At 30.3% G+C, this 12,234-nt stretch overlaps 1 protein-coding gene across 1 annotated transcript in view; it reads right to left on the reverse strand.

Moving 5' to 3' along the window:
• LOC122503271 (mediator of RNA polymerase II transcription subunit 16) overlaps window positions 1–11,575 on the reverse strand; it is a 43,389-nt gene extending 31,814 nt beyond the window's left edge. The window contains exons 1-2 of the mRNA XM_043613745.1: window positions 11,387–11,575; window positions 10,524–10,670 (exon numbers count right to left, since the gene is read on the reverse strand). Coding sequence (XP_043469680.1) covers window positions 10,524–10,670; window positions 11,387–11,448 — 209 coding nt within the window. The 5' untranslated portion in view covers window positions 11,449–11,575. The remainder of the gene's footprint in view (window positions 1–10,523; window positions 10,671–11,386) is intronic.
• Between the last annotated feature and the right edge of the window lie 659 nt (window positions 11,576–12,234).

Raw genomic sequence — 12,234 nt, forward strand, 5'->3', positions numbered from 1 at the left:
TCAATAACCAAATTATAACATGCGAGAATGAAATGAAATACCTAGGGATAATCTTTGATTCACAATTAACATGGAAAACCCACATCCAATCCATCACGACAAAGGCAACCAAAGCTATCAACACCCTTAAAGCCCTTTCTAAAATTACCTGGGGCGCTTCCTCGGAAACCCTCCTTATGTGATATAAAGGACTAGTTAGGGCAATTCTGGAATGGGGTGGTATATTTTTTTCTGTGGCTGCTAAATATCTCTTAGATAAATTGGACAGATTACAATATGCTGCCTTAAGAGTAATCACAGGCTGTATGTCATCCACGCCTATTTATTATTTACTTATCGAATCTGGCGTAATTCCACTTAAAATCAGACGAAATTATCTAACAACCAGATTTATAGTCAGAAATTGTTCATGGACAAAGAATCCCCTAAATTCAAATCTTAAAACATTAAAAACCAGCATTACTTACCAACGCAAACCTCTCAAATTAATAACAAAAACGGGCATTTATAAATCTTTTATTCTTCTGCAAGACAAGATCAATTCTTGCCTCATCACAAAAAGTCCTCTTTTCTTTGACCTACCATGGGAAACAATTCACATTCCCATCCCTATCAATGATGAATTTGGATATGAATTAAAAAACTCTAACACTACAAATGAAAAATTGGCACAATTTCTGAATGATAACTATCCTAATTATATATATATATTTACTGATGGATCTTGTTTTACAGATTCTGATAAGGCAGGTGCAGGATTTTATATTCCCCGAAACAATACCCGATACGGTGTTCCTCTGCCTAGATTTATATCCTCAACCTCTGCAGAATTGTCTGCTATACACCTGTCCATTAAATACGCAATCTCCGCAAATTTCCAAAACATCGTCATCCTATCGGACTCCATGACAGCAATTAAACAAATATCAGACAGAACCTCTTTAACACACAAGGATTCTAAGCTTCCATTCAAAATAGCCGACCTGATCATCAACTATTCTTTCCCCCTCTCCATTCATCTTATATGGATTCCTTCACACAATAACATCAAAGAGAACTCAGTTGCTGATCAAATTGCAAAGCTCGCTGCATCTTTGAACATTCCTCCAAAAAAGTAGCCTCTGCTGGGGATGTTTTTTCGTGGGGCAGAAGATTTATGTCCTCTCAATCAAGGGAGCTATGGCCCTACAAGAACCATTCTGCAGCGGCGGACAGAATTTTGTCAAACATTAACTTCGATACTAAAAGACCATGGTATCTTGGAATGGAGATACCAAGAGCAAATACTCGTTTGATTTCTTGCCTTAGAGTTAACCATATATGTACTTTCGAACATTTCAGAAGCATGAATTGGAACCTTCCCAGCGAATGTAGTTGTGGTCAGGGTGTTAAGTCCTTGTTTCACTTGTTAAATGAGTGTCCAAATCTTGCTCCAGGCAGACAGTCTTTGTTTTTCTATCTTAACTTGATAAATAATTTCTCTTCCCCCCTTGAAAACCTTGATAAGTACATTTTTAACCCAAATAAAAAACTATCATTAGAACTACATAAATTCTTTTATCAAATTAAAGAAAATTATATCTAGACATTTGATATATTATCAATTTATATTAAATTTAAAGTTCTATGCCTATATGAACCAGCTCATTTTTGCATCTCAATTTTGTTTGCAATTTTCTATAGTGAAATTTTATGTGTTTAATCTATGGCCATTTGATTTATCAACAGGCCAATTAAGAAGAAGAAGAAGAAGACTCTAACTAACCGACATTAGATATTTCTCGGATGCGGTAAGCACGATTTTGTATTAAATTTAATTATTTTATATAAGAACATTTATATAATAAATAAATAATAATATATTATTAATTAGTAATGAAGAAAAACTTATTTATTCTACCGCCACGAAGTAGTATAAGGAGCTCCTACTCTATAGTCAATTTCAAAAAATCTTGTATCCATTTTCCAATTCTCTTTCGGCTTTTTAGGGTTCCGTACACCATAGGTGTACTGACGGAACCCTTATGAAATCACTCGTGTGTCCGTCCCAGCCACGCAAAATGGGCTGTCCCCTCCCTTAACTTTTACAAATCTCAACATGGTGAGTTGAAATTAGGTAGGGATCTTCAGTTTTAAGTGCAGATTACAGGAAAAATATAGCGAACCCGATTGACAAACATATTTGCGAACTAGGAGGAAAAGAAATTCAATTTTATCGAAAAAGTTGCAAAAAATGACCCTGTCCCCCCCCCCCTTAACTTTTACAAATCTCAACCTTATGAGCTTAAATTCGGTAGGGATCTTCAGTTTCAAGTGCAGATTACAGGAAAAATATAGCGAACCCGATTGACGGACATATTTGGGAACTAGGAAGGAAAGAAATTGAATTTTTTAAAAAAAATTGCAAAAAATGACCCAGTCCCCCCCCCCTTAACTTTTACAAATCTCAACCTTATGAGCTTAAATTCGGTAGGGATCTTCAGTTTCAAGTGCAGATTACAGGAAAAATATAGCGAACCCGATTGACGGACATATTTGCGAACTAGGAGGGAAAGAAATTCAATTTTTTCGAAAAAATTGCAAAAAAGACCCTGTCCCCCCCCTTAACTTTTACAAATCTCAACCTTATGAGCTGAAATTCGGTAGGGATCTTCAGTTTCAAGTGCAGATTACAGGAAAAATATAGCGAACCCGATAAACGGACATATTTGCGAACTAGGAGGGAAAGAAATTCAATTTTTTCGAAAAAAATGCTAAAAATGACCCTGTCCCCCCCTTAACTTTTACAAATCTCAATCTGGTGAGTTGAAATTCGGCAGGGATCTTCAGTTTTAAGTAAAGATTAAAGGAAAAATATAGCGAACCCGATTAACGGACATATTTGCGAACTAGGAGGGAAAGAAATTCAATTTTTTCGAAAAAATTGCAAAAAAGACCCTGTCCCCCCCCCTTAACTTTTACAAATCTCAACCTTATGAGCTGAAATTCGGTAGGGATCTTCAGTTTCAAGTGCAGATTACAGGAAAAATATAGCGAACCCGATTGACGGACATATTTGCGAACTAGGAGGGAAAGAAACTCAATTTTTTCGAAAAAAATGCTAAAAATGACCCTGTCCCCCCCTTAACTTTTACAAATCTCAATCTGGTGAGTTGAAATTCGGCAGGGATCTTCAGTTTTAAGTAAAGATTACAGGCAAAATATAGCGAACCTGATTGGTGGAGTTATTTGCGAAATTGAAGGGCAAGAATTTGAATTTTTCGAAAAAATTACACTGTCCCTACTTTAACTTTTATAAATTTAAACCTGGTGAGTTAAGATTCAGCTTGTATATTCTTTTTCAAGTGCAAATTATAGAAAAAATAAAGAGAATGTGATTGGCGAAGATAAGTACTATAAAAGAAAAAATATAAAGATTTATTAATAAAATAAAATAATAAAAATATTTATTCGCAAATTAAAAAAATATATTACTATTTTTTTAATTATTTTTTTCAAATTTTGTAAGAATTTTTGAAATAATTTTTTTATAAACAATGAGTTTTATTTTGGTGTACGGAACCCTCGATCTTAATGCGAGTGAAACTCGCACTTGTCCGATTTTTTTTAGGTTAGCGATACTAGCGCAATCTTCAGGGAAAAGCGCTGCAACTGAAATTGCAAATGGCTGTATATAGTGATTGTATCACTTTAAATTGACAGTTACGCACATGTTACGAAATGAAAAGTTCTTACGGTTTTGACGGAAACGTGTTCGAGGCTTTAAAGCTAAAAACGGAATCAATGAACGATATTGATAAACATGATGAGAGATTATCCATAATAAAAATTGTTCGGTGTTAAGGAAGAAAACGTTAGCGTTGAACAAATTTTTGACGAAAATCGCCGTCTGTGGTTTATCTCTGATTTTCCGCACCTAATTAAATGTCTGCGAAACTTTTTTATAAAATTGCACATTCGAGAAGAAATTTTGGTAAAAATTTTAAAAATGATTTTAAATTACGAAGTAATTCCACAACGTTTATCAACGAAAAAAATTTATTTAATACATTCAAGTATTATTTTTAACTTAAAATTTAATTGTAAAATAATTATTATCAAAATATAAACATCAATCTTTTTTTAAAAATATTTTTGTGTCAATATTGCTGCGTATTTTTAATTATGTACTAAGTAAACAATTTTTTTTCTTGATCAACGTTGTGGACTTTAACTTGGTTTTAAATTTGAAAAATAATTAAATTAAACAATTTATAAATTGTATTTTCAGACTCCAGATGGTATAACATCATTGTTAATTTGGTATTCCTTACTTGAAGTGGAAAACACAACTTCGTATGGCATAAAATGCAATTACAAGTTGCGAATTAATCACCTCGAACCAAAATACTTCCAGAAAATGAATGCCACAATGGCTTTTCAGGTAAATTTAATATACAACTTTAATTTTTATTTTGCAGCTTCATATTACATAATGTTTCAAATTTCTTTATAGTTTTTTGGAATAGCAGAACTTTTGGAATTGTATAGAGATAGACACGATGAATTGGAAGATTTTGCAACAACAATTCAATTTTGCAAGAGAATAAAAAATCTTATAACTGCCATGAATAGCCGAACAGCATTTACTTCTGTGGCTCCTGGAAACGAAGCTTTTACAGTATGATAGAAAGTTAACAACAAATGATGGTTGCTGTAGATTATAATAATAATAAGTACATAATAATTGAATAATAATTTACTTTTAGGTTGTGCAAAATTTCTTAAGTTATTTAAAAGAGTGGAAGCAAATCACTGATTCTCAAAATCATAAATTTATACCTGATCCAATTTTAATTTAGTATGAATTGCTTGTTTCTTTGCAAGCCACATTAGAGTTGTGCACTTATTTAGTGCAGAACTGTGGCTTTAAATTAATTAATTAATTAATTAAATTTACTTGAAAGTAGTCTTTCGGTGGTTTTTGGGGTCGCTGATTTCAAATCTGGAGTCAGTTTGTCAAAATTCAAAATGGCGGATCCAGTATGGCAGACAAAATTTAAAAATGAAACAAATTTGCTTTAAAAGTTGGCATTTGGAGGTTTTTGAAGTCGCTGATTCTGAATCTGAAGTCAGTTTATTAAAATTAAAAATGGAGGATTCAATATGTTGGACGAAGAAATAAAAAATCCATCAAATTTGTTTGAAAATTACGGCTTAGGTTTTTTCTAAGGCATTTATTACGAATCTGAAGTCAGTTTTTCTAACTTTAAAATAATGGATACAATAATATTGTATATCATATTATGATAGTCAAAAATTGAAAAATGACAATATTATAGGACTGAATGCTGCTTCTTGGAAGTTTGCGGGGTGTGTAAATACAAATCTGGACTCATTCTTACAAAATTTTTAAATGGCGAATCTAATGTTACGACTATTACAACAATAGAGGGTTCACGTGCAATAAGGGGACGCGCAGGCTATTCGTTGTCCTCTCGCGCAGCCGCAGAATCGCTATACGCGGGGACTTTCACTTCCATGCGTATCCCCTTATTGCACGTGAACCCTCATATAATATGAAAAATAGAAGAGAAGTACTGTTTTTTTGTCGTTCGTCTTTTATGTTTCGTCATTTTGCGTTTGTTACGACAAATATAAAAATATTAAAAAAAAATAAACAAAATTAATAAAAGAGATGAAACTCTGCCATTGCCGGTCCCAAGCCCGTATTAAAAAAGAAGAGGGTGTTTCCAACTTCGTAACTTTTTATGTCCGCCATATGGATTTATGGATCCACTATTTTGAATTTTTAAAAACTGACTTTAGATTCGTAATCAGCGACCCCAAAAACCCCCGAGACACCATTTTCAAGCAAATTTTTTTAATTTTTGTCCGCCATATTAGATCTACTATTTTGAATTTGCATATCTGATTTTGGATTAATATTCAGCAAACCCCGAGAATTTAGAAAACAACCATAATTTAAAGTATATGTTACTGATTTCATTTTATTACAGTTAAGTTTAAACTGAAATAATGCGTTGCCGTGTATAAGTTTGTTAATAACAAAAAAACATAAATAATATAGTTAGATTAATTTTTTAAAAAACTACTAAACCCTGTTTGTAAAAACATAAAAATAAGAAATATGCAATTATTTAAAGTTTTCCTTTAAGTTATGTTAAAAAAATCGGTGGCTTAAAAGGTGGTCGATATATCGACCACTGGGACTGAAAGGGTTAACACTATTTTGTGAAGTCGCATAATATTTCAGATGACATGACAGATGATCATCAGACGCGTGGCAGACGATAATTTCAATATTTCGAAATTTTGACGTTAGGTTTGCTAGTATCGCTAACCGAACAAAACCGAAAGAGAATTGGAAAATGAATACATGTTTGTAAAGGAAGTACCGCCAATACAAAATCGTGCTTACCGCATCCGAGAAATATCTAATGTCGGTAAGTAAGAATAACAAGGAATTATCAAATTCTAACCTTTTTTCAGTGTGAATAAATGTTTTAAACAAAATTATCTTTTTTTCTTAAAACTTCATTTCCCTTATGAATTTAGCTTTGTTTTACTTTGAAAATTCATTTCTATTATCTACATTTACTTTAAAATAGTGTTACATTAATAAAAATGCTTTAAAAGTCACCTCGTATACAAGCATCTATACACTTCTCATTACGGAAAAGGCTCGTATGAGAGATTTCTCATATTTCTCATACGAGCTACCGAGCTCGTATGCCGCGGTCCGTGTATCGAATTTTTTTTACTGGGTTTCAAGCCAATTTAATGTGCAGAAGCATGAATATCGAATTGATAACTTTAACAATGTTTTTCTCAAAAACTTGATTTTGGGCGTAAGGTCCCATTTAACTTACCATGTTACATATTATACTTTGGGAAAAAGGGTCTTGGGAAAAAATATTTGGGGAAAAAAAATTGGAAATACTGGTTATTGGGAAAAAAAGTTTGGGAAAAACGGATTGTTCTGTAACGCACTTTTTCCCCCTACAATATTTTTCAAAACAAAAATTTATTATTGAAGTAATCAGTTGTTGAAGTTTTGGGTCATTTTATTTTCATTTTATTATTACTTTGAAACAAATAAAGATAATTAGGTGAATTTTTTCTTAAATTAAAGCTTAAATTCTATACTTTAAAGATGAAATAGAGCGATTGCTAAAAAATAAAAATTTATAATTGTTATTAACAACAAACAACAACAATTCTAACAAATTCTAACAATTCTAACAATTCTTTTAAACAATTGCAAATTCAATAATGTTCTCAATGTTTTTAAAAAACTAAATTACCATTATTTATTGATGCACAAAACTCCAAGGATTAATTTAAAAACCGGACAAGTGCGAGTAGACTCGTACCGACTAAAACCGAAGGTTCCGCACCCTCGTTTAAAACTTCTACTTTTTTGCTTGAAAAAATATAAAGATCAACTGCAATATTTTTCGCTGAATTTTTTCTGTAATCTGCAGGTGAAGATAAATAAATAACCAATTTTCATCTCTTCAGATAAAAAAACTATATATATGCTATATTTTTCCTATAAAATCTACGCACAAAAATACATAAAATAAGCAAAACTGCAGTCCAATAGGCCAAGAATTACGAAAACGAAGGTGGGGGGGTACACACTTTTTTTCTAAAACGAAATTTTTTTAGTTTTTCGCAAAAAAAATATGAAGATGAACTCCAATAATTTTTTTGTATTTTTTCTGTAATCTACACGAAAAAATAAATAAAAATGTATAACGCCAGTCCACTAGGTTAAGAACTGAGAGAACCAGCAAGGGTTAAAGAATTTTCGAGCTTTCAAAAAGAGATTTTAGTTTTTCGATGAAAACACCATGAAGATCAATTCTAATCACTTCCGCTATATTTTTCCTGTAATCTACGCGTAAAAATACATATGCATATCAATTTTCATCTTTCTAGGTGAAAAACTGTGAGCGCTAGGGGTGGGGGTACATGGTCATTTAATGGAACCGTTATAATAGGGTTCCGTACACGGTAGGAAAAATCAGTAACCTTTAATATTATAAAAATTGTGTAGATTTTTATGCCAAAATGCAGGCGAAAATTGACTCTTAATTTTAAAAATCCGCTTGAAAGCGTGAAGTTTCTAACAAAACAAAAGAAGATCTTATTTATTAGTTTGCAATTTTATCGTTTTCCAGGAACTCGAGTCGATTTTCGCCTGCATTTTGGCAGAAAAATCTACAAAATTTTTTTATTGGAGGTTACTGATTTTTCTTTTTTTTTAAATTAATCCTTGGAGTTTTGCGCATCAATACATGGTAATTTAATCTTTTAAAAACATTGAGAACATTCTTCAATTCGCAATTGTTTAAAAGAATTGTTAATAACAATTATAAAATTTTATTTTATAGGAATCGCTTTATTTCATCTTTAAAGTATAGACTTTAAGATTTCATTTAAAAAAATTCACTTATATAGTTATCTTTATTTGTTTCAAAGTAATAATAAAATGAAAATAAAATGAACCAAAAGTTCAACACCTGATTACTTCAATAATAAATTTTTTTTTTTTGGAAAATATTGTAGGGGAAAAGGTGTACTTAAATATCTACCAAAAATCATAGATAACTTGAAAATTGGAGACAAAAAGTTTTCAAGTGCGGCCGGTTTCACTTATTTTGACCCATTTCCAATTTAATTTCTACGGTCTTTGTAAGTTTAATGTACGACATTCTTTGTAGATCATTTAGAAAAAGAAAAAAGAAAAGGAAGAAGAAAAATTAGAAGAAAAAATACAATTACAGGCATCACAGTTAGTCCCCTTTTGTCACATTTTTCACTCGTTTCTAATGAAATATAAAGAAGTTTTTCTTAGTTTTGAAATCTTTTTTAAAGTGTAAGGGAGATTTGGGAATTATGGGCCACACTTTTTGTTAACTCAATACCTTAAACACAAATTTTTTTTCAAATTTTTAACCCTCCGTCACACACCTAGGGAGGGATTCCCTCTACGGTTTCAGTATTTTTTAAATAAATTTTGTTTTCCTCATTGCAAAATAAAATCAGTTTCTATACCTTTCGACAATTTACTCCTCAACACATTTCTAAAAAAACATTTAGTTAAAACATAATTAATATTTAATTATGAAGCTTTAAAGCCAGAAAAAACTCGAAAAAGTGAGGTTATGTTAAATAAAAAAATCAAGTTTTCAAAACATTTTTTGTTCCACTGTTGGTTAATGACAAAATTATATTATAAATATAATTAAAATGAAATATTTAATGGTTTTTTTTTGCTTATTTGTTAATGTTACATTATTTTTACATGTAAAGTGGAATTCCTTCGAAGATGTGCATTCGTGTAATTAATTTTATTAATTTTATAATTTAGAATAATTTACTACATTTTCGTAAGTTTGTGTTAAAACTAAATTTTTGGTGATTCCTTCGTCTATGTTGTAATATCGCTTATTTAACAATGTGGTGAAGGATTTCCTCTAAACGTGTGTAATGGTGTAATTTTTTCTAAAGTGTGTGACGGAGGGTTCAATTCTCCGTGTCAGTAGGAGGTATAAATTAACATATATCATAGTCAGTTTCCCAAAATTATCACTTATGTAAAAGAAATTTCAGTTTTACCAAAGAGAGTGCACTTTTATGATTTTTAAAAATGTTGGGGAACTGTGGGCCACTGCCTAAATTAAGTTCAAAATAAAAAATTAACGATGAAATATATTTATTAAATGGTTACAAGTATTTAAAATGATATAAATGTTTAATTATTAGTTTAAAATTAGAAAAGAAAAAGTAAGAAAATAAAATTAATCGAAATTTCAATTTGGACAAGTAAGATAGGATCCATTAATTACACATTTTAAATGAACAGCTTTATCGCATGAATCGCAATGAATGGAATTGTTTTTATTAAATTACTATAGATATGAGTGATTTTAATATGTATCTGCATTGTACAATTAAATCGGCAAAATGCTTGAAATGCTAATGAAAATGTACATTGGACGAACAAAAAAAAATAAAAAAAAATTGGATGATCAAACTTATAAATATTATTAAATAATTAAAGTGGCCCACAATTTTACAATCTCCCCTATTAATTACATTATTTTTCTTTAAAAATTCTTAGTTTTGAATAATTTTATTCAAAAACTCAAAAAAAAAAATAATGATTAAATATTTATTGATAAAAGAAGTTATTCATGTTTTAGAATAATTTTACAATTAAAGAAATTCGTAAATAAATGTTATTTTCTATCAAAGAAGCCAAAACTGTAAGATATTTGAGTATTGATACATTGTTAATATAACTTTTAACACATTTTAATTCGTTGTTTGGTATATTTTTCGTCCCCTTTTTGACCCTTTTTTCAGGAAAAAAGTTTCCTTTTTCACCTTTTTTGAGGATAAAAGGTACTGTGATGCTTGCAATTAGAATATTTTTTTGCAAAAGTTTCTCGTAAATGTTATCTAAATTGTCAATATTTTCTTCTCAACAGTATGTTATTATCACTCACTTGTGTGTATGCCATGGCATGTTGATGTCGCAAACATAGACATGAGATCCCCATGTTTTTCCAATAGTATCGTCAAGTTCAGTAGTTGATGTAAATGCAATGACATTCCGACTGGATACTGTGCACAAAGATTGTCCTTCATACAAACTGAAAAATTATTATTAATAAGTTTAAATTTTTGTATTTAGAAAATTTCCCTAAGACAAGAAAAATTTGTTCAATACTTTTGTTGTTTTTCTACATTAATAAACAATACTATTAATAAACATTAATAAACAATTCTAGCCAACTAATTATAAAACAATGACATTCGTGCTATTTGACTTTGTCAGATTTTAACACCGCAGTTATAACATAGTATTAGTTTATATATGAATATAACATTTTTCTAGTTTGTGTGACAGTAACAAACAAAATTTTTTTCTGAAATATGAATATATTGTTCTAAAAGATAAATATAAAATCGTTTTTTACATTTACTATTCTTTAGAATAATTAAAATTTTCGTAATAAAGATTAGTTTTAATATTATTTTGAAAATGAAAGTATCACGTAATAATTTTTACGAAATTTAATTTTCCCCGTACAAGAAAATTTAGCAGCAATAATAGTTAATTTAACAAAATTTATCGAGAGCACTTAAAAATTCGCTTTTACTGACGAATAATAATGAAATATTATACAGAAAAAAAGGTTAGAAACTGTTTTCAAAATAATTGAATGAGAAATATGTTTCTCTGCAATTTTCGAATGACAGTATTTTAAATACAACATTAATAATGCAAAATTATCATTATTGACGTAGCTAAATTTTTATTTTTAATGTTTATATAAAATTAGTTTAAACATATTGAAAATTATACCTTTCTTGCTGTGAAAATGACTTGGTTAAAGATCTTCTATTAACTGTATAAAACAAATCCATTATTTAATGTACTTTTTGTTGATATTTATATTTATTTATGTTTAATATAAATTTTAAAAAAGTACAAAAATTTTATTATTTATATCCCCATAATAACAAATGACATATTCTACATTAACTATGTAGATTATAAGAGAGGAGTGTTGAAATTGTAATGGAAACGAAACTGGCGCCCTCAACGCACGTTTTTGCGTTTTCATGTACTTCTATCCTTGTTACACTCATGGAGCATTTACACCTTCGGTAAAAATTGTTCAGAATGGAAAATCTATATTAGAGTAAGAGAGACAGGCTGTATATCTGTCTCTCTTACTCCAATGTGGATTTCCGTTCTTCCTGGAGGTTCTGAACATTACCGAAAGTGTAAATGCTCCTTAAAAGTTGGTAAAAATAGAATAATTATGACAGCCAATCAAATTTAGTGAACGGTCACATGAGTTTTGGGAAAACCATTTTTGTCTTTCTCTTTCCTATGACAGAGGCATAAGTTTGTCTCACTCTACATTTTCATACTTTTTCAAAAACGGAAAATGTAGAGTGAGACAAACTTATGCTTCTATCATAGAAGAGAGAAAGACAAAAATGGTTTTTCCAAATGTTTATTAATTAGGTTGAGTCCACAATAGCACTCTTGAACGGACGTAACGTAACGAAACGTTTACGTCCCGTTCAAGAGTGCTATTGTGGACTCAACCTTATATTCGTTCCCATCCCTGCCTCACATGTAGATACCGTAAGAATCATAAAGCCCCCAACACAATTCTTTCACCCAAACGAAAAGCATGA

The sequence above is a fragment of the Leptopilina heterotoma genome, unplaced genomic scaffold (assembly GCF_015476425.1).
Source record: "Leptopilina heterotoma isolate Lh14 unplaced genomic scaffold, ASM1547642v1 Lhet_251, whole genome shotgun sequence".
In the NCBI taxonomy this organism is placed as follows: domain Eukaryota; kingdom Metazoa; phylum Arthropoda; class Insecta; order Hymenoptera; family Figitidae; genus Leptopilina; species Leptopilina heterotoma.